General features: G+C 44.3%; 1 protein-coding gene across 3 annotated transcripts in view; it reads right to left on the reverse strand.

The window, feature by feature from the left end:
• DPY19L3 (dpy-19 like C-mannosyltransferase 3) overlaps positions 1–24,340 on the reverse strand; it is a 472,263-nt gene that overhangs the window by 182,955 nt on the left and 264,968 nt on the right. For all 3 annotated transcript variants that reach the window (XM_086945460.1, XM_086945459.1, XM_086945461.1), the window contains one exon: positions 3,667–3,825. In XM_086945460.1, the coding sequence (XP_086801586.1) occupies positions 3,667–3,825 (159 nt within the window). The remainder of the gene's footprint in view (positions 1–3,666; positions 3,826–24,340) is intronic.

Here is a 24,340-nt window from a genome sequence, read left to right on the forward strand (position 1 = left end):
TTGTTGCAGTACCACATGGCAGTAGTGTTGTCCGGAAACACCTGAAGTAGCCTTCCCTTGATGGATGGTAAAAAAGCATTCAGTGCCAACTGGACTGCTCAAAGCTCCAACAGGTTGATCTCCACCTCCCCAGATGGCCGCCCCATCCCAGAAGAGATGCATCAGTCACTACTCTGAGTGGGAGAGGGGTCTGCCTATAACCCAATCGCGGTTAGTTAGCCACCACTGCAGGTCTCTCAAAGTGCCTTCCGATATCTGAACCAGGTCGATGAGATTTCCCTGATGCTGTACCCATTGGAACTTCAGGTCCCACTGCAGAGCTCACATGTGCCATCTGGCATAGTCCACAAGCAGGATGCAGGAGGTCATGAGGCCCAACAGCCTCAGAGTCATTCTCACTGATATCCAGGATAGAGGCTCAAACATCCGTATCATAAACCAAATATTGTGGACTCGCCGCACTGGAGGAATTGCTCGGAAAGGGGGCATCTAGGAGGGAGTCAGGAATGACTTCGGAATGTTGATAGTGAATCCAAGTGAGTGCAGGAGGTTTGCCATATTCTGGAGGTGGGAGGCAACTGCTTGGGACGAGCCCACCATCAGTAACCAGTCCTCGATATAGGGAAAGACTGGAACCACTGATACTCGCAGATGGGCTGCAACCACCGGCATCACCTTTGTGAACACCAGAAGGGCACTGGTGAGGCCAAAGGGGAGCATGGCAAAGTGAAAATGCTTGTGACCCACCGTAAACCTCAGGTAGCGACGATGAGCATGCATGACGGGAATATGGAAATAGGCGTCCTGCAAGTCCAACACTATCATCAAGTCTCCCGGATCAAGGCCAGACATGAACAGAGCAAGGGTGAGCATCCTGAACTTCTCTTTCTTGGGAAAGTAGTTTAGGGCTCGGAGGTCAAGAATAGGACAAAGGTCTCTGTCCTTCTATGAAACCAGAAAATAGCAGGAATAACAACTGCAGCCTATTTCTGGCACAGGAACCCTCTGTATAGCTCCTTTGGCAGAGGAAGTCTTTACTTCCTCGCAGAGTAGGGCAAGGTGATCCTCCGTCAGCCGGTCATAAGCTAGAGGCATGGATGGATGGGTAGTCTCAAAGGGTAGGAAGTAGTCTCTTCAGACTATTTTCAACACCCACCTTTCTGAGCTGATGTTCTGCCAGTGGTGGAGGTGATGGCATATCCTGACACCAACTGGACGTTTTTGATCCGGGAGGGGGGGGAGGAATCAGACTAGAAAAGTTTTGCGATGGAGGAAGGGATTGTGGCTTGGCTCGACTTCCGGCCCCCCGAACCTCTGGGTCATGGAGAACCGTGTCCACAGCCCCGCAGAAGGTGCAGAACTTGCTGGACTCTCTGGGCAGAGTAGGGTTGGTCACAGGCCGGGATGTTGAGTTGAGGCCTAAGGACTTAGCCATAGCCCATGAGACAGGAGTCATCAAAGGGCATGTCCATAAGATTTCCCTGGAAATCCTGTGAAAATCCAGACGTCCTCAGCCAGGCAGGACGCCGTCTGGCCAATGTCAAGGAAATCATTCTGCCTAGCAAGTCTGTCATGTCCAAGCCACAGTGGATGGTGAACTTCGCTGCATCTCTCTGGTCTGAAATAGCTTGGGCGAGTAGAATCTGGTCCCCCGAGACTCTGGGCAGCACCAGCGCAACCAAATCCCATATCAAATGGGAATGGCATCCCAAAAGGCACGTGGTGTTCACCAACCGCAATGCTAGACTGGTGGAAAAGAAAATGTTCTTCCTGAAGCTTTCCAGTTTTTCGGATTCTCTGTCCGAGGGTGCAGAAGGGAAGGCGCCACAGGAAGTGGAAGCTTGGACCACCAAGCTTAGTGGGAGGGGGGGAGGGGGGGGGCAATGAGAAAAGCTGGGTTGCCTGGTGCAAGGCAGTGACAGCAGGCAATCGTTCTGTTCACAGCAGCCCCTGTGCTTGGCTTGGACCCGGTACCCAGAAGAACGCTCGATAAGGCCTTGCTGAAAGGCAGCAAGGGTTCCGAGATAGAGACACCAGGCTGCACGACCTCTGTCTAGACGTTAGTCTTGACTGCCACCATAGGAAGCTGCAGGCTTAAGACCTCCACAGCCCTAGGCACCACCACTGCAAATGATGCCCCCTCCTCCATAGCCAGGTTAGGGGGAGACAGCAATGCCAGAATCGGGGAGGTGTCCAGGCCGCTCACATCACCCAGTTCCTCATACCAGTCCATATCTCTAGGTTGAGGGATTTCCAAGGAATCCTGCTCCCCCTCCGAATCCTACTCATCCATTCCTAACCCTTCAGAATAGGGCAGGCTGAACAGCATGAAGCCATATGGCTCCGTCTGCGCCAGTCACCTAGTTGGTGGATGCACGACCAGCTCTGTGTCAAGTGGGAAAGTGCTGCAGATGCGCGCCGGTGACACCGAGCATCTCAGCACTGGACGAAGCTCCAGGGAAGGTCGCAGTGGTATGATCCATGCCAGTCCAGACCCAGGAACGGGTCCCGTAGGAGGCAGTGGCGCCGGAGGCGCGGAACCTATGGGTCCTGCTTCATCTGACCCAGCGGGGCCCGAAGGCGCACCGGCAGGGTTAGGCCGCCCAAATATGGTGCAAATGGTGTCATAAAATTCTTTTAGTTGGATGGGTTGCACTTCCGGCCCCGGAAAGGGAAATAAACGCGGAGCAGACCCAGGCACCCTCTCCGCAGAGTGGGCCATCGAACACAGAGGTTCCTCTGTCTTGTCACATGACGGACGGTGCGAAGTCTAAGCACACTTCGATTTCTTGTGGTGCCTCTTACCGGACCCCAATGACATTGAGGAAGAGCACTTCGACCCTCCTGAGCAGTGCTCGGGACCTTCCTCTCGATCGAGATCGGGAACGAAATAGACAAAGTGAGCTCCTTGACGCCTGATTCCGGACCGCAATCAGATTTAGGGACCGCTCCCTCAAAGCCTATGGCGCCATGGTCCGGCAACTGGAGCACGACTTCATGTCATGCTCTAGGCACCAGAGACAAACAAGATAGGGGTCTGTGACTGAAGTGGTATGGTGACAGGCGCCACATGGCTTGAACCCAAAGGTCTTCTTTCGAGACATCCTAACACAGCAAAAAAAAGTCAACAAAAAGTTGAAAAAGGTTGGTCAAAAAAAGACAAGCTGTAGCACTCCTCAGATCTGCACTGGCTGGCGTGGAAAGAAAGGAACCAATGTCGGAGTGGCGCTATATTGACAACGCGGACAGCACGACGACCACAAAAATGAAGACTTCATGCAGAATCGAACGATGCCAGCTACCGGCGTGCATGTGTACTGCTATCAAAAAATTTCCAGATTCAGGTTAACGCCTGGAAGTTCAAAGATGAGGAATCAGCGGCTGGATGTCTCTATCAGAGATATGATTTCAGTAAATAAAGTCTTATTTACAAAAAAAAATTGTCTACCACATTTTTTTATAGCTAATATGACAACACCTCAAATATGTTCACCTGTCAGTAAAGATAACTCTTATTACTGACTTAGTGCCATCTTTTATGTGAGACGAACACTAGACCAACACACTTGTGGCAAAAAAAACATTTTCCTTTGTTTTATTCAGTTGGTTCCATAATTTAATTAATAACACCTGAATAATAAAGTTGAAACCATATAAATACAATACCTAAGGTTGAGAAAAGCAGCAATCACTGCCACTATCACCAATATGAGGGTGGTACATATGTACGGATAAAGAAGATATGTACTTGAGAGCCTTTCAAATGTGTTGAGTGGCAGCAGACCGAAAGCTTCTTCACACAGGTAGAGGTTAGCATCAAAATCTCTGTAGAACAAAATTTAAAAACTATTACTTTTTCAGTTTCTCTCCAAAAATAAACAACATGGTCTCAAATAAGATTTAAGGGGTTGGGGTGGGGGGGGTTGGAGGGGTAAATAACAAATGCAAATGCTATATAAAACTTTATAAATTAAATAAAATAATTAAAATGCATGATCACCATTTTACATAAGTACCATAAATACACTAAATGTATTACTTGCCAGCAAGAGTATTAAGCATTGGCAAAGCCTATTGATCTGGCCTTGCCGAACTGCAATGGGTATTCTTTTTATTGTAAGCAAATGCCGCAAAATAAAATAGGACTGCCATATGCTTACATTAAATAAATTAGATTTCAAAATAATTAACTGATGTGGCCTTTTCATGTGTAATGTTTTTTAAACAAGAAACCTTTCAGTTGTGCTATATACATTATTATTATTGTAATTATTTGTGAAGGGCACAATAATAAATCAGTACTTATGAAAACACTCAAATCAGGCCGCTACAATGTTATTTAAACAATTTCTAACTTTAAAAACGGGATAGAAAATACATCGCCATCTAAAGGGGGACCCAAAGTGCAGGCAAAATAAATAGATGGTATTAAAGTTAATATATAAAATAAATAGGAATAAAAAACAAACACATATATATATTTTAGAGCAGTTTTTCATGGATGAGAAAGGAATGTTTTTTACACGTTATCCTGTTCCCAACTATGGGGAATCTCCACTGATCTAATAACTAATTCTTCCAAGGTCACGTTTTGTGTCACATCTTTCCATTATTTGGTCAAGGGCAGGAAGTACTTGTGACACATATGTACACTTTAGCAGCATACGGGTACATTGCCAACTCCGTAGACGTACTTTAGAAAAATGGAAAATTACATACAATCAAGAAATTTCACTAGAAAGTAAGAAACGTGACTTTTTAAAACACCTTTTACATGCCCTTTTTTTAGGTCTCCACCAGACAGCGCATGTGCTGTCTCGAATATACTGTTGTATATACTTTGTGGGCTTCAGCCCGCCCGCAGGCTTTCCATTTGTCGGCTGCTCTGTCGCTCTTGTATTCTTCCTCCCCATCTGCCACGGCATGCATGCGTCATGCCTCTTCCTGTGTTTAGCCCTCCACAAGAACATGGGACAATTACTACCATCTATTCACAATTCCCATTTTAGGAACTTTTTCAGGAACAACTTTTTTCTTTATTAAAGAGCACTTCACATTATTGCGCACGTTTTCACTTGCTCCTAGCTTATCTTGTCAAATATTAAAGAAGTATGCTTCGTGCATTTTTAAGAGACCTTATCATACTGAATGTGATGTCTGTTACATGCTTTACATGGCAGAACTTTTTATTGCTCAGCTCGTGCATGGGCTCTAAGAACCAAGCCATACCCTTGGCAGGGTTCAACAGGTTCATTTACTGGCTTGTTTCCAACTTTTCCATGGCCTTCTGTGAGATTCCGGTGTCAGAACTGCTAGCTTCGTGCCTCCAGCAGCTTCCAATTCAGGGTAGATCGGCAGCTGCACCAACGCCTAGAAGTGCTACCGGACATCTTTGCTCTCTGGTGTAACTTAGCACCCACTCCACCCTGAATGTCCAGGGGTGTAGGGGAGAGAGACGTACGAGTGGAACCTGAAGCGCCAGTTCACATTCTGATGCTTATATTGTATTGCAGTTTATGTATAGCACCTACTACCCAGAGGTGGGGTCGTCACGCTTCCACAGATACAATTAATGGTTTGCTGCATTACTTAACGTGGCTATAATCCTTATTGGAGCTTGCCAAACTATAAGCAGGGGCTAACCCCCATTGATGCAGCAGGTGCAGTGGCAGAGTGGGCCAGAGACCTAATGGATCCATTGAACCCTGACAAGTTTTGTACTTTACTATATCAACAGCACCAAAAGGAACCATTTCATTTTCCTTGTATGCACCAGAGTCTCTGGCATCCTTATTACACTACTGATCATAACCAATGCTTATACTGGGACTTTCCTGACAAGTGGTAACCAGTTCTTTAGTTACAACGTGGACCAAACATGTATGCATTGAAAGCCGCACAGGAGAAACATGAAGCAGCGAACAGAAATATCTGTACTTATGAAAGATTGCGTTAGGTTCCCTTCTGTCTATATTGTAAAGCAAAAATGAAAATATTTCTAAGTATTGCTACGCTTTGGACCAGCTCCTGACTCTTAATGTAATCAACAACACATTTGCATAGATGACCTAACCAAGACTCCCAGTTACACTCTCCCCTAAAGAACAATTGCATTAACTGTGAATGACTTTAAGGAACATCTGAAGATGTTCATCATTTGTAGGGATGTGCTGGGCTGACCATGTGAATGATACCTGTAAAGTGCAAGTACCTGCCAACTGCTTCTATGCCATGCATGATAACTTCCAATCAATCCTGGCTTTTTATTTTACGTAATAGCACTTTTCATGCTGAGCTGTTTGTGCCAACATGTTTCTTCATAAAAGGGAAAACTACAAGTTCGACTATACGAAAATGCTGTTGCCTCAAAAGTCAGGATCGACAGGTGTCACACAAAACATGGGATCATATGGTAGCTGAGTTTGCATACCTGCACGGGACTCTTTAATGAGATAAATGCATGAAATACCCCTTTTTTAGGTCTCACAGCGCAGTTGCTGTACTGTGAGAAATATGATTTACAATTCAGTGAGCTTACAACCCACCCACAGCATACCATTAGTTGTTTTCATGGTAACTCTCATTTGCAATCTTTCAATTGCTTAGCTCCTGGAGGCTTCCCTTCCTTTCTTGTGTTCGTTCCTCCCAGGACCATGGAACAAGTACGTGTTCTTCCTTGCAATGCACAATTTTTTATATTTCATAGACATTTCGATATTCTGGGATATTCACTGTGCTTTTCTACTTTTAACACAGGAATGTGACTTCCTATTTATGGTACTTTCACCTTACCTGCTGTCTCTATTGACGCTTTAGTTACTTAAACCCCAAACTGTACTACTCTATGCTACTCCACTCTACGCCACTCCACTTTAATACATTCCACTAAACCCAAAGCAACTCTACTCCTCCCCACTCTTCACCAGTTTACTATACACCACTTCACTCCACGCAATGTCATTCTGCACCACTATATGCCACTCCACACCTCTATATGTTACTCTACTGTACACTATTCCACTATTGTTTATGCCCCACCACGGCCCTCCACTCCACTCTCCTCTACGCCAATAACTTGTAGCCATGCTAAACAATAACCACGCTGCTGTACAACATGGCTAAAAGACACCGACAAAGCCAGTTGCTCTAAAGTAGGCGAGACCCATTGGCTTTGCCGCGGCTTGTCTTGTAAAGTGAGTTGGAAGGTCAGGACAATGTAGCTCTGTAGGCCGCAGCTATGCCTCTAAGGGTTCTTAGTCTTCCAGTGTCTCATCATGCCCTGGAGCTCGCATACCTCGGTTCTTTTTGAGCTGAAAGTCAATTTTAAGCATAAATCAACTTTATCTAAAGGAGAAGGGACGTTTGCTTGTGGTGTCGGTGGAAATTTCCTGAATCCATTTATTCTCCTCCATGGAATCTCCACGGATAATCATAAGCACTGACTAGAATACCTAGCACACCCTATAATTTGCAACGGAAGGAATAAAAAACAGATCCGTAGAACTCGGCAAAGAGATTTCTCAAGGAGAACAGTCAAATGTAGTCATTTTCATTAGAATTTTAATCAAGACAATTGTGTCTTGTAAAGGTGTGAACAGACCTCAGGGAGTATACTCAACAACATGAAAAGGGTGTCCCCATTGGATATCAAAAAGGACAAGAAATTCCAAAGTTTGTGAAATAACGCCCACAGACTTGTTCACTAGAATTTCAAAATTGATTTTTCATTTTATTTTTATGATATTCTTTTTTTATATGAAAAAAGGGAGTAGGACAGGATAGAATAAATATCAAAACAGTTCATTAACATACATCCATAAAAACATCACAATAAGCTATTCTTGTTGAAATGCTTCTTAGTGTTTCTTTTAAGCATCGAAAGAGAAAAAAGAGCAGCCCCTAAATATACCAATGTTCAAACAAATGTAAATAGAAGTTCACAAAAATGAAATTCAACCAAAACAATTAAATTACATGAAGAGACAATGGACATAAGGTCCAAAATACATTCAGAGACATATAACAATGCACATTACAATCATTAAAACAGTGAACCACTCTAGAAAGCACACACGGAAAGCGCTGACGCGCGTTTCGGAAAGTGCCAGAGACTTTTTCATATAGCTTCCTTCATCAGGGCGCACAAGTTACATTTTCATGGGCATTAATGACCCAAGATGTAATAATTAAAAGGTATAGAAAAATTTGAACATCAGGGCTGACAGAACATATCTCAGAGTGCTGAGACAGAATGAAGTGGGCACTGCAGTCAATGAAGCTTTCGGCTAAAAATAGCTTAGGCTGGACCTGGTCCTAAATCGGCCCGCAGCGTGGAGTGTATGACCACACAGGTATTAGGAGCAAAGAATATGGTCCCGCAGGGCAAAAAGAGGCAGTTAAGATGTCTCCGAATGTTAAAGTACACCAATCTCAGAGTGCTGAGAACGAATGAAGTGGGCCTATGCAGTCAATGAAGCTTTCGGCTAAAAATGGCCTACGCTGGACCTGGTCCTAAATCGGCCCACAGCGTGGAGTGTTTGACCACACAGGTATTCGGAGCAAAGAATATGGTCCCGCAGGGCACAAAGAGTCAGTTAACATGTCTCCGAATGTTAAAGTACACCAATCACGATATATTGTACTCAGGTGGTGAGACAGAGTAGGCAGTTAGATGAAGGCAATATTGACTCTCTATTGAAGGGATAACAGGTCCTTAATAAACGTGTTCCTCATCGTAGCGTCTGGTAATCAGTGCCGGCGTGAAAAACCTCAGGGAGTGGCTATGGAGAAATTGGAATATTTCTCAACAAAGCAGCAGCAGACGTGTTTTTGCCTCTGGTTTAATGAACAGTTGGTCTACCGGGCAAATCTTCGTCAGCTTTTTGATAGTACAGGAGAATTAAATAAACAATACATTGCGACAGTGATTGTTGCCATATGGTAAACTCTGTCCATAATGGATCACGGTTGACAAATAACTATTTGGACTTAAGTCTTTGGTCTTATCCAGATAAACCTTTAAAACTCTTCTTACATCAACTGTGTGGAGGTACCTCTCTGCTGCAGAAGAGATTCTGAAAAAATCCAAAAGGAATAGTTTTCTAAACGTGCAAGTCCGGACCTTAGGCAGGAACATAGAAAGTTCTCATTACTACTATTACTATGAAATATTGTGTGCAGTTCATGGGCAGATGGAGCCTTTATCTCACTAACTCTGCACAAAGATGTCACTGTTAACGGAAAAGGAACTTTCCAGGAAAGGTCTTTTAAGTAAGCCTTGTGAATAGGCTCGAAGGGAGGGCTAATGACATTAGGCCTGGGAGGTAAATTCCACTCTGCTCGCGGAATTTGGGTAATTTTGCGTTCCGCGGAGACCACGGAATTGGCAATAAAAAGTGCACAATCCGCAGCTTCGCAGAACATTTTGCTTGTTCGAGCTTTCAAAATGCGTGTTCGCAAGATATTTCTCCCCGAGCACGCAAACAGCGTTCTCGAACAGGAAAAAAGCACCGCGAACGGGTGGAACAAGCAATTACGTGTTTTCACTGAACTTTTGCGTGCTCGCAGAGATTTTTTACCGTTTCGCAGAGCTTTGAAGAGCGAGACTACGCAAATTCCGCCTGCACCTAATTATGAGATACAAAAGGACAATTTTTCATTCCCATGTACCAGAAGGTCCCTGAATAGGGAAAAGAAAAACTTTCTTAATGCCCTACAGCAAATTCTTTCCTACAGGGATTTTGAAAAAAGATGTTTGTGAAGGACAAATTCTGTATGCATGAATTGCTGCAGGGTGGACATTAATAGAGTTTAATTTCAGCTTTGCCGTAGCCAAACGAAGATGATATTGAAGCAGTGCTTCTTCTTGGCAGGTGGTAGGGTCAAAATTGTTTTGAGCACACCAGATACAAAACCTTTTTCACCTAAAGGAGTAGGAGGCCTTCGCAGATGGTCTTATAGCTTCTTCTAACAGGTCCATGTAGTCCTGAAGAAGACTCAATTGGCCATGTTGTATGGGTTCAGGAAACAGGATGCCAAGTTCAAGGGTGGAAGATTGGGGTGCAATATCTGGCCCACAAACATGTGCAAAAGGTCTGGTCTGCATGGCAGCCTCCTTTGTGGGCATTCAGAGAGATGGAGGAAGTCTGTGAACCACCATTGACGAAGTCACTCTGCAGCATTAAGAATTATTCGGTCCCTCAAGTAGGTCATCTAGATAGATTACTGCTGGTAATAGGAGAATGGGAGGAAAGGCTTCAAGAAATTTGCTTGAGCCACAGGGCATTCCCTATTGTCCCTAGTTGGTAAAATCTAGGGGTGGGCAGAATTGGTGGAGTTTGATTCCACTGAATTCTGCAGAATGACATTAAAATTCTGCAAGATTCCGCAGATTGATAGAGTGGGTATTTGGCCCAATTTTCTTAGCACAAAATGCACTCTTGCATCCAAGAATGGATGAGAGGATGCATTTTGGGCATAATAGCGCACCCAAACACTATTCAACACCCTTACTTACTATGCAGTGATTATGCTGCATAGTATATAAGGGTACCGCCGCAGAGTGGTATGTAGTGCTTTCTAAACTTTAGAAACCACTGCATATCACTCCGCAGCATACACCCCTTGGCATCCCTACATACTCTCCAATGAATACTGCAGAATATGTAATGCACAGAGGGGTATGCACTATAGTGTGTCTAAACACGGTGGGAAGAGGGAGCAGATGCTCTAGATTTAAAAATCACTGCAGTGGTTTTTAAACATAGAGGGACTGCTTCCTCTGCCTGCCCTGTTCAGATATCACTGCAGTGCATTCCCCATCATCGCCCTTACATGCTCTGCAGTGATTACTGAGCAGAGGGGTATGCTCTACAGTAGTTTGGTTTCTAAACAGGGCTTCAAGAAGAAGCAGTTCCTCTACGTTTAAAAGCATTGCAGATTAACAGTGATTTTTAAACATCGAGGAACTGCTCCTTTTTTCAGCCCTGTTTTAGAAACAACAACCACTGCAAATGAATTTCCCTGACGAAGCAGTGGAATGTATCTGTAATATCACATTACAAGGGTAACGTGGCATTACCAAATTCCTTCGATTCCACTGGCAGAATTAAAAGTTTCTCCGATTCCACAAGGGGAATTAAAAGTTCAGCCCAGGGATAGTAGAATCTCAAAGCAATGTTTGGGCTGCTTTTATTATTTCAGAAGAGGTCTGTTTTTGGGAAATCTCAATTGCAGAATATGTCTCGCAAAATGGAACAGTTATTGAACCATTAATGTTTTTTTGTATGGTCATGCTCAAAGAGTCTACTTGAGCATTCTGGATCCCTAGAGGTGGACAGCTGTAATCCTGATCTTGTTGGCTATTAGCCATCTCCAGTCGTCAGAGTCAGCCTCCAGTGACAAGGCTCTGGGTCTTCCCTAGCCCTGCTTGTTCAGGTAATGCATGATTGTTGTGTTGTCCATTTGGACAAACAGGAAGTCCATCTTGAAGGGTGAAAGAAACGTTTTCAGGGCTAGGTCCACCAACCTCAACTCCAGCAGGCTGATGTGATATACTTGTTCCCTCGGAGACCATGTGCTTGAACCTGAAGATGATCCATGTGAGCACTTCAACATGAGAAGGAGGCCTCTGTTACAAATATGTGCCTTGGGATGCCTTCCTAGAACCTAATTCCACATTTACCTGAAAAGTGGCCCCACTGATACCCCAGCCGTTGTTGTAGCACTCTTACATTGAGGTGTGCATTTGGTACCAGGAGATGCAGGGAGCAAATCCAACCAAATAGAGACTATATTGGGTTCGCTGTTGGATGAGCTGTTTTCTTAAGACTACGACATTTTAGGAGGACTGTTAAAAGGAAACAATTTTATGTAGAAACTGCAGTGGAAACTGATTTTTCGTGGCGGATGTGCAGGTCCAATTAGTTGACGGTAGTAACTGCAATAAGGTAATTATGGCACACTTATTGATATGGTGACGCCTTGATCAGCCAAACATCTAGATAAGGCTAGACGATGATCTTCAACTTCCAGAAACGTGCTGCAATGATGTCCATTGTCTTTGAACAGGTCATGGGTGCAAACTTTAGGCTACAAGGAAGGACCTTGTACTGGTAATGGCTGCTTCCCACTATTAATCTCAGGAACTTTCAATGTTTTGAAAATAAGCATCTTTAACATCAATTGAGCATAGCCAAACCACCTGTTGCAGTGTCAACATCCCAAATTCTTCTTTGCAAATCCATGTGTTCACCATCTTGAGATATAGAATGAGTCTGAGTTCATTCAGCAGCCCGTTTTGCTTTGTCAAAAATAGTGGTTATAACTTCCCATTCTTTTATGACCAGTAGGGACTTTTCCACAGACCGTTTTTGCAAGAGGATGGAAATATCTTGGATGTAAAGGGATGACTTCTTTGGTGGAATAGATGGTGGTGGGTTTCTGCACCAAACAATATGTAACTCAAAAACAAAAGGTTCCCTCAAGGTCCAGGTTAGACAAACGGCTTATGTGGCATACCAAAAGGAAAGTACGTTAGCACACCTCCAAGCAACTAGGCATAGGGTGTAAGAATTAGGTGATAAAGCAGGAAAGATGCTAGCCTGGCTAGACAAGAAAGAAAGAGCGTGCAGGGTCATAGCGCAGCTGCTTTCCCCCACGGGTTCCATGGTCTCAAAACCTGATGGTATAGTGGATATCTTGGCTGATCATTATGAGCGACTGTATGCCCCTCGGGCGACTTACACGTCTGAAGAGGCGTATGACTATATCAAAGATTTAACTATCCCTCGTCTCTCCGCTGAGGCGGCACTCCTGTTGGAGGTGGACATCACTGTGGAGGAGTTACAAATCGCGACTTACTCACTTGCGTCTTGGAAGGCGCTGGGGCCTAATGGATTCCCAGTAGAACTATATAAAAAGACAGCGCAGACATCTGCTTCCTTTTTGCTTGAAATGCTTCTTGATAGTCTCTAAACAGGAGAGTTGCCGCGAGACCAGCGCCTTGCCACTATAGTAGCGATCCATAAAACCGGCAGACCGGAAACGGACTGCACCTCCTTTCGCCCAATATCCCTGATAAATGCTGAACCCAAAATTTTAGCCAAACTTCTGGCGTTGCGGCTGACCCCCCACCTCTCCACTTTGGTGAATCCGGATCAATCTGGGTTTATACCGCACCGTAGCACAGCCCTTAATCTGCGCAGGCTTCACACGGTCTTGGCGCGCGCATCCTATATTCAGGAGCCTTCTCTGTCATTCTCTCTTTAGACGCCACTATGGCGTTTGATACCGTGGAATGGCCTTACTTGTTTGCTGTGGTACGCCATATGGGCTTCGGTCCTGAATTTTGCGCCTTGATTCGCCTCCTTTATAATAAACCCTTGGCACATGTTGCGGCCAATCGACACATCTCTCGCGACTTCCCGCTTGCCGCGCTTGGTGCGCGGCAGGGATGTCCGCTGTCCCCGCTTTTTGCCCTGATTCTAGAACCACTTGCGATTTGGATCAGATGGGAACCCTCTATCAAGGGATTTTTGTGGACCAATACGTGGGAAGACCGCATATCTCTGTATGCGGACGACATCTTGTTGTACTTTACTGCCCCCAAGAAATCCATTCTAGAATTGCTGAACGTCTGCGAGAAATTCGGTAGAGTGTCTGGCTATAAAATAAACTGGTCCAAGTCCATTCTCCATGTCCTGACCGGCCCTCCTCCTGCTCTTCCTCAGAGTTGCCCCCCTGCGAATTGCTGCAACAGCATTCAAATATCTGGGTATTTACATCACGTCGGATCCAAACGAATTCTACACTTTGAATCTCGGTACCCATCTGGAGCGCTTTAAGCGAGACGTTAAAGTCTGGCGCACTCTCCCTCTTACGCTCCTGGGCAAGGCTGCACTATACAAAATGATGGCGCTCCTGCGATTTCTATATGTCCTTGAGAACACGCCGTTTCTGGTCCCTGACTCTTACTTCAAGGCTATTGCTACGACTGTTTCCAATCTTTTGTGGGATGGGAAGCCACCACGCATTGCGCAAGCTAAGTTAACGAAGAGCTGGTATGAAGGAGGAATAGTGCTTCCAAACGTGGAATTATACTATTGGGCGGCCCACCTTAAACAGATACATTGCTGGTTACATGCCCCGCAGACTGATCCGGCATATCTGGCAGACAGACAGTGTCTAGAGGACAGAGGGCTGTTGAGAAATCTATACAGCAGCCGCGTGCCGTCGGATCTACTTGGGCCTACGCGACTCGGTACACCTTTGGTATAAAGCAAATAGGCGTCTTAAATGCTCCGGAACAATTACGCAGATGACGCCACTGTGGGACTCTTACAGACTAGGCTTCCTTCGTAATACTGCAGGGTTCCGGGGCTGGGATAATATCGGCATCTCTGTGGTTGGCGACCTCTGGAAGGGAGGAAAGGTGGTGGATTTCTCCCACCTCCAGGCCCATTACGAAATGGCGCAGATGGAGAAGTTCAGATACCTCCAAATTAGACATGCACTCCAGTCGGCCATACCTGCGGGTACTGTTTTACAGGACTCTTCCCCTTTGGAAGACAGGCTTTTGACTGAATTTATGCCGGATAGGGCCACCTCTTTGACCTACCGGAAATTGATTAATAACCTTCCGGACTTGACATCCGCACTAAGACAGACTTGGTCCAGCGACATGGGAGAATTTGACGACTCTGAATGGCAGGAGGCCCTTTACTCCCCCCGGGAAACGGCAATACACTCTAGACTCAAACTCGTTCAACTCAAAATATTGCACCGCACATACTATACTAGAACAATACTATTCAGAATAGGGTCCACCTCCCATGAATATTGCTTACGACGTTGTGGCGACGAGGGGACATTTTATCATACCCTTTGGGACTGTAAACACGTAGCAGGATACTGGGTGGCAGTCATGCGTACTATTTCCCAGACGGTGGGAGTGTCCCTGGTGCCGGAGCCCCGGCGCTGTTTGTTGAACGTATGGGAGCCAAACGATCTGAACCACCGCCAGCAGGATTGGGTGATCTTGGGTATGATGGTTGCAAAACGGAACATCGCCCTACTGTGGGGCTCAGACACACTGCCTACCCTCCGTAAATGGTGCAAAGATATGGATGAGATGATGGTGGCAGAGAAGTCCGTGTTTGTACATTGTGGATGCCCCAAAAGTGGGAGAATATTTGGGGGGCCTGGAACAAGTTCCGTGGTAATATTTGCGAACCTCCGGCTTACGAGGACGATGATAGTGCCTCTGAATGATGTAGCTTGGACATCTGAAACTTAATAACATTGATTTGTCAATATGTGTATTATTTCTCTGTGATTTGAATGAGGAAATGGGTCGATCTGGTCTCACAGTCCATATGATGTGTATCATTTATCTGTCTGTATTATTGCCCTATATGTTTTGGTTAATAAAAATATTTAAAAAAAATAAAAAAAAAGGTTCAAGATCCTGTGCTATGCTTCAGGTCTGAGACCGGTGAGTGTCAGGAAGAACTGGGTAAGGCCATGTCAGGAGAGTACCCATGAGCTGGAAAACATGATCAGCTCTCAGCTTCAGCACTGAAGACTTGCTTGGATGCTATGACACTCTCATTAAGTATCTCTAAACTCTTCAGGCTGGTTTCCTGGAAGGTTGTCTATGAACTGCTAGAGCGAGCCCCAGAGCGACTTGTCATAAGCTCATAAAAGCTCATAAAAGTGCTGTGGCACTCACTGTTTTCATAGTAGTAGTAGACGTGCTACACATTGTTCTCCATATGAATTCAGCTTCTTGCTCTTTGTCTGAGGCTTTAGATAAAGGGTCCGTAGCATGGGATTTGCAACCAGCTGACACAATGACGGAATCTGGAGGAGGACCTATGCTAAGAAACAGTGGATCCTGGTCTGGAGGCCGGTACTTCTTTTAAAGTTGAGATGAGTGCCTTGATAGAAGGTGGAATTAGGAAAAGTTCCTTGGCGGGTTCGAGAAGTCCCTGAAACCAATAGCAACAAAGTGCTTGAGACGCAAAGTTGGTGCAAATTTGGTGCAACGTTTCCAAAACGACAGATAAGGAGAATATTGCAGCTGGAAGAGATATTCCGCTTTTTGCCTCTCTTATAAAGACTTAGCAGTATCAATTCCATCAACAGGAGATATCCTTACTAGAGAAGAGTCTGTCACTGTAGGAGAGTATCGCCCCATAGATATTAAAGACCTTGGCAAATGCGTTCAGGATATAAAATACCATCTGAGTCGTGAGTGAGCATGAATTGGCGATCTTGAACTATTTGGATGGCAATGAGATTATAACCTTGTTCTACACCCGATACATGACTGAGTAAATGCTCTGCTATTTAAACGTCTATGTGATATATGTCCTCGTAATTCTCAATAAAAACTATATAAAAAATCTTGTTCTACACCTCTGTATAAGGTCTAGAATGTTGGGATAGAGACCTGAAATTTCTTGGTGGCAGAAGAGGTATGTGCATGGATTTTGAGAAACCCCTGGAAGCACTTTTGAGGGAGAAAACTCCTCACGAATTACCAGAGGTGGAGGAGGTGTCAAACATCACCGAGGTGGCGGAAGCGGAAGAGGACTAGAGATGCCAGTCTACTTAGTGAATATGCTTTGAGTACTCAGAGTGTGATTTTGAAGGAAGCTTTCAATCTTCCTCGTCCTTGGTCACTCCACAGTTTTCTACACAGCAGGAGATGATTGTCTCAACATCAATGATCACCTTGAGGTACAGGCCCTATTCCACTTCTACATCAAATGTGCCCTTGATGGTGATCTAACCTTCGACAGCGAGCATGCTGAAACGAATATGTGACGATACAACGCCACATATTGCATCTGTACCCATTCTTGATGTCTATATCCTCGATGTCAAAAGGGAACATTATTTCTTGCTATGTCTTCTCCATTTTGACCTCCCTTTGTATTAGCTCTCAGTGAGCGAGACAGGAGCACTGATATAGAGGGCAGCATCTCTTTGCTCCTCAGATGTTCTTCCAGAAAGTGATTCTTGTCACTTCCACTTTTCTTTCCGGCCAAACATGCAAATCTTCTAAAAACCTTTCAAAGTGTGCCAGAGAAGGGATGACACTTTCTGGGGCTGTAGGATTCTGGTAGGCACTGGATAATAGATCTGGTGAGGGTCTGTCGATCATTTTTCTGCCAGATTTTGGGGACTCATTTTAAGAAGGTTCTAGAAGGTTTTTTTCACCAAACATTAAACATTATCAGGGTAGGCGGTATAAAAAATACCACGGGCATACAAATACAACAATGGAAGCAGGGGTCCCCCCTGCTCCTCACCCAGGGGTGCCTGGTCATTTCCTTGAACCTCAGTTTATATGTGTGTGAAATTGTAGTTTGGTCACAAACACCTAAGGCATTCATTCATTCCATGGTATACCATCCATTGTCCCATGACTTTCTCATCCTTAAGTGGGAATATGCAAGCTGCATAAACTGTTTCCTCTGCTCTCATATACCAGTAGTTTGGAAGGAGGAAAAAGCCTAAATCGGCCAAGCTAGTGCCCCAAAATGCTGTCACCAACAGCCAGAAAATAAAACCAGTGGTAACTGCCACGTACAGGGTCACGGTAGTGCTGCTGGTGTGAGGTAGTCCGAATTTCCTGACCTACCAGAGAGGTGAAAGAGTTTACTGACTGCAAATCCCCCCAAAGAACTGGATGTCAGTGCATGCTCCAGTGGGCTGGCATGGTGTGGAGAAGTGGCAGCCACAGAGGTGGGAAGCTGAGCAGCAATCCCTGGACAATTTTGTTTTGTGATCGGGCTCAGGGTCCTGAGCTCAGAAAGTGAACGTGGCTGCCCTGAAATGCAACCCAAAGGTAACAAACCAAGGCCAGCAAGGGAAACAGAGGAGGACCTTACGCATGAATGCTGTAGTAAAAAAAAAAAGATAAGGTTCCTATCTTTAGATACTGCAAGTGCTTTGCATTTCAATTTAAAGTGCAATTTTGTTTAGAAAACAATGCTAACTATAGCAAGGTTCGAAGAATGGAGTTCCTAACTAACTATGACAGAGACAGTAGATTTAAGGGGGAGGATATAAAAAGATTGCTGATGGTAGCTTTTCTGCACCTTGTAGAGATGTGTACAGTGCAAGTCCTGACACATATGCTACACATATGCTAGCTTTTAAAGACTCACCAGGAAAGAGATCTGGCATAGGTACAACATCAGCAGAGTCGCCAGATGCTAAAGGGAAAGAGACAGAAGGGAAAGAATACATTGTATGGTACCAGAGTTCATGTCTTTCTGGAGGTCACTGCAGCAATGTTGAGGTGGGGGCAGTAACTGCAAATTGTAAGCAAGCATTGGCAAAGCTAATAGCATCTTCCTTTGAAAGGCGTTAGCAGACATTTTGGTTTTACCCATGCTTATTACACAAGCTGTACATCGTCAACAAAAGGGGGTGGTGATGGACGGAGCATCTGAATCAATCAAACACTCACACCCAGTCAAAAGATCTGAGTTTAATCCATCACCGTTCTTTAGCCCACTCTGCCACCCCAGTGCATATAGCCATGTCTGAACTGGGGTGGCAGAGTGGGCTAAAGAACGGTGATGGATTAAACCCAGATCTTTTGACTAGGTGTGACTATTTGATTTCTTCAGATGCTCCGTCCATCACCACCCCCTTTTGTACCGCTTTTGGCCACCATACGTGTGGCAGGGTATGCTCAGACATGAGTCCCTTGCTCACTTTGTCACTGGATTCAAGCAAGCCGGGCTGCCGGGCTGAAGACGGCTGGAATGCCAGTAACCGGTCCTCGGAAGCTTGTTTCCGGTCCAGGGAAGACATGGCTTGGCAGTTCGGCCTGGGCTGTTCCCATGAGGCACAGGGTCAGACTGATTTGCATATAGCCAGATCTTTTGAGTAGGTGTGAGTGTTTGATTGATTCAGATGCTCCGTCCGTCCCCCTTTTGTACCGCTGGTGGTAGATGCTGAGCAGGCCCGGTATGAGGAAGCATGCGCACACACAACATCACACATGCTCATGTGAAAGTCATCCCGCTGGAGCAGCAATTTAATTTTTCTGTTTTAATTTGCTATTTGAAGAAAGTGAACATCTTCTTGGAGAGGTAAATTAAAAAATGAAAGGTGTGTGCCTGTGCAAGCATATTATTCAGAAAGGAATGGGCGTGTAGCAAATTGCAGCTGCCACGCCCTCTGAAAAAGAAAGAAAACAGTCAAAAACGGGATGGGGAGCAATTTAGGATTGGGGGAATGGGTCGGACAATTCAGTGGAGCGAATAGAGAAAACACAAGGAGGGGCGGAGCAGCAACAGAGGAGCTGGGGAGATAGAACACTAAATTTAAAAAAAGGAAAAAAATGAACACGACAGGGAGGAGCGGGAGTAACACAGACAGCACAACAGAGGCAGCGGTGTGAGGGTAAAACACCATACAAGGGACAGAACAAGAAGACCACTGCACCCTGATGGAGTACTGAAAGAAAGTAGTAAGAAGTAGTTCCCTGAAAATTAACCCTGGAAGGACCCATCCAGTTAAAAAGTCTGTAAAACAAATATGCTTCAAGGCAAAGACAAAACAGGAAAAGGAAGGAAAGTCATGAAAGGAGAAGAAAAGCTATTATATAAGAGACAAGCAAATGAGATAAACAAGAAAACAACCAATGAACCACGGGCTGCCTCAAATCCCACTCTAAATACTGATATTGTACACAATAGCTGTTTCTGGAAGTGATACCTGTGATTTCAAGGCTACCTTACAGATTCCTGAGAGGCCTAGTGTTCTGTATAAATAAAAGCTTTATACAATATTGACCCTGAGGCAGTAAGAGACTATGAGGTCTAAAACAGATTACGCCTTTAATCAGGGTGAAAAGACATATTCCTTCTTAACTGGTATTTTCTCCATTTGCGGCTTGGGGTAATGGAACTTGTCTGATGTCATTTTTCTTTTTAGGGCCAAAGGGTACGGACTCTGCAAAACTTCCATGTGAAATACATTACTGAAGCCATATTGGTTTTTTTTCACAGCACTGTACTGTTCTGATTGATTGATTCCACCATCTCCCGCCCACGCGGGTCACCTAGGTGTGGATGGTGCTGTTTATGGTGTTTTGGGAACAAGATAATTCTCAAATTGAAATGTACATATGCAACTTATTTATGAATGTCTATTGAATTGTTGGTATTTTTATACCTGTTATACAACGTTGATGTTTATATCATCTGAGAATGCATCTGCATTTGTTATCCCAAATAAAAGATTGAAACCTAAGAAATGTCAGAGGGGAATCACATTTCATATTAAAAGACAGGTGCACATTCCCATCCCATCTAAATAAGTTGCTTGCTCTCCTCTTTTTCAATTCTCACAGATTAGTGGAGAACCATGATCAGGCACCAGTCATGGAAAAATAGCAAACTCCCACCCAGTGTGAAGCACAGCGGAAATTCCACTAAATGGAAGACAGAGCTGATGGATGACGGTTTGGAGAAGCCAAGAGAGGCCTTCAAAAGCTTTTTTCCTTAAAAATAATTGCATTCATTATTTGTGAGGGTTTTTCTTCCTTACTCCAGACGGGTATGGGCTCAATGTTCAGTATTCTAGAGACCAAGAAAAAGTCAAGTTTAGTTTTAGCTCACATGTACAGGTTTTAAGAATTAGATAGTAGCTGCAATGCAAACATGATTGAAAATAAAAGATGTAATGGCTATATTGCAAAATGTTTAAGTAAACATGACTTTATTAAATTCAATGTATGGCGCAGGGAAATGATTTTAAGACCCAGGCGTGGATTGTGTAACAGAGGAAATAATGATGCAGTGCAATGGCAATGAAAAAAGAGAATAGTGAAAATCATAAGGCCATGTTACAAAAGCGCACACAGGAGTCAACTCATGATTGGCGGTTAAGCGTTCACAGCTAAATCTGTAACTCAACAGAAAGGACAATGCGCACCGAAACAATGCTTAAGATGAAGCATTGTCAGTCTTTAAAACTTACGAACACAATTTATTTTCTAGGATGTCTATTCACGATGGCAAGATTCTTTGAGTGCTTTTTTGTCCTGGGCTGTAAGTGCTGCATCTGCTTTCATTCAGTTTCAGGGGAGTGAGAGGTTGCCATCCGATGCCGCGGAATGGAACGCTAGCTAGGTTTCTCATGGTACCCATCCAACTACATTCCTGGTAATTAACACAATCTTTGAATGTGACAGACAGTGACAAAGCGGTCACAAAATATCCATTCTTGGATTCTGGTGACCAGTGGTCTAAGTATCACCTAGCTTGTGTTTCCAGACATGGGGTAGGTTAGTTCACGAACCTACACGAGGATCTGCACTATATCATCCCTCACAAACTGTTAAACTATACCTGTGATGGACACCTTTGTTTCCCTGTTATCCTCTTGTTATACAGAGTCTGCAGCAGACTTGTACCTCTGAAACGCAACCACTCAACTCAAATGGCTGGTTTGAGGAGCATGTCTTAGCTGTTTCTCACATCACTGTGAGGCTGCACTCATCTTTTAAACCCCTTGAAGGTCAGTCAAGTCGCGATGGAAACTTCAGTGCTTGGATCTCACTACTAGAGTCCTTCTAGCCTTCCACAAAGAACGTAAATAAACATCTCTTACATATAAAAAAAAAAAAGTAAAATGAGAAAAATAAAAAAGTGATGAATGGAATGCTTTATTTAACCACAGTCACAAGTAATATATACCAGGACACATTCCAGCCCATATATTGTTTTCCCTCTGCTCACTGTGCTACTACAGGGACCAAACATATACAAAACAGTCCAGGCTGCGCGCAAAAAGATATAGTCCAACCCAAACGGTTAGTCCAGACCCAATGTTTGGAGTAACGGTTTGAGACTGGTTTCAGCCTTGATGGCCTAACTAATGAAGTGGAGCTCCAGTCCTATCGCACTGCGAGCTATGGGACTATATGGGGCATATCTTACTTATATGTGGACTCTGAGAAACCTTATAATGAGGGAAAGTTTAGCTTCAGCTCACAAAGACAGGAGTTTTTGGAATACAATAGGGCAATGAAATCACAAATTAAAATAAAAGGTACAACGGCCAAATTGATACATTATAAAGTAACCATTCTTTTTAAACGAAAGTATCAGAAGGGGAAAATAATTTAAGGGCCTAATGCAGTTTCACACATACTTTAACAGAAGGAGAAATGTGGGTCCTCCCCGATCCTTTAAGCCAACCTTGGCCTTACTCAGAAAAGATGATTGACAAAAGGGATTAGGCAAAGGGCTATTAAGAATTTGGATGGTTGGTAGGTACTAATGGTATACCAAGAGGGACAGAGAAATACCCTACCACCATTGATATCAATAAACACACAAAATTAACCTGCGTTGTCATATAAGCTCTTACCATTATTCACACTGCAAATAACGCTGTAAGAAAAAGAAAACCTTGCATGGCAGCCTTCATTAGGTTTGCCACAAGTTCCCCCTAGTGCCCGAGAGGAAGCCACAGGGACAAAACTTGTAATGCAAGCAGCTGTTTAGCCTCCTTCTGCTTTAATTAAAAATGCCTGATTGGTCTGTAGTGGGGTTTAATTGGGCATGTCTGGATTAATTAAGCTGATTAAATGCATGAATGGCTCTCCTCTAACATACTTGTAGAAGCGTTAACTATGTCAAGGTGCACCGCAGCAAGAGACACCGGGCCAGATGTATGGCCATTCCATTTTGCGAGTCGCAATTTGCTATGATTTGCGACTCACAAAATGGAATGTACAACAGTGTCTCAGTCACTGTTTCCAATTCCTAATGGGGTCGCAAATTACCTCCCTCGTCAATATTCATGAGGCAGGTCGCAATTTGGGAATGGCCAGCACTCGCAAGGATGGTGGCCTGCTGGGGGTCAGCAGACCACCAGGTCTGTGACTGTCTTTCAAAAATGCAGTTTTTTTTCTTTCTATTTTTTAAATGCAGCCCGTTTTCCTTAAAGGAAAATGGGATGCATTTAAAAAAAAGGAAAATGGGATGAATTTAAAAAAGAAAAATGAAACTTTGTGTTTCATTTTTTAAGAGTAGGCAGTGGACAGTAGGAACCACTGCCTGCTCTTAAAAAATAATTTCACATCAAGTCATAAAGGCGAAGGGGTCCCCTAGGGACCCCTTCTCGTTTGCAAGTGATTTACCTCCTACTTGAAGCAAGTGGTAAACTGAGTGTTTTGCAACTGAATATGCGGTCACAAAACAATGGTACACAACATTCTGACTCGCTATTAGGAAGGGACGCCCTTGGCACTCCCCTTCCTAACAGCGACTTTAAAACACTATTTTGGGAGTCACTGACTCGCAAAATAGCGTTTGTAAATACCAACACCCTTTTTTGTGGGCCCAAACAGGCTGATTTCCCATTTGCGACCGCAAAAAACTGTTGTATATCTGGCCCATCGACTCTGCTGGATCCAGGACTGACCCAGAAGTGCTGTTTTCTCACAAACTGGAATATTCAAATGACTTGTACTTTGAGTTCTCCGACGGCTGCAAAAGAAAGTGCTTTCTTTTAAGATCTCAAGATTCTAGAAAAGACCAAAGCTTTATGTAAGCTTTTGGGAATGGTCTAAAATACATATGCTTTGTCTGAGCTCATGGGTACCAGGAAGCAGGGCTTACCGTGCTCCATGTGCCAAGCACAGGAGCACTTGTATGGGTTAGTACAAACTTGCCTGTGCTGAATATATTTATAAAGAGGAAAGGCTGGCAAGTATGCATCAATCGTTGGTGCTACCTGCCGGAAGGCTTCACGTTTGTGGAGGCTGCACTCTGCAACACTGACAGACAGCAAAATACACTTCTCAGAGTTGCCTAAAGTCTCATGAGAGTTGGATATGGTGGCGGCCATATTGGACAGACCACAAGTGTAACTTTTCAAGGTGTCCCTGCTAAGCAATCAAGTTACAGTGTTGCTGCAGCCAGGGCCCTTGCTTCGTGGGTTTGTGTTGCAGAACATCTCTTCCTTGGGAATTTGTTTTTTTACAACCAAATTTTTATTGATTTTTCAAATGGCACAACTTAGAAAACCCAAAAGACTGCAGTGCATCAAGCCAGCAAAGATTACATAAACCACAGGCAAAATACAATGACAATCATAAGCTCACCATCTACCCCACATCTTTTGATGCCTACCAGGGCGTACCCGGGCCTCGTAGATGGGCTGCCCCTTTTAAGCACACCAATCTTACCCTTCCGCCACTCTGCCGATTTAGGAGGGGTCGGGACCTCCATTTCCAGCAATATCTCGCTTGGTCACCAACGACACTACCTGAATGAAAATGCGCTCCATCACAGGGCCA

Source organism: Lissotriton vulgaris, chromosome 12 (assembly GCF_964263255.1).
Source record: "Lissotriton vulgaris chromosome 12, aLisVul1.2, whole genome shotgun sequence".
Taxonomy (NCBI): Eukaryota; Metazoa; Chordata; class Amphibia; order Caudata; family Salamandridae; genus Lissotriton; species Lissotriton vulgaris.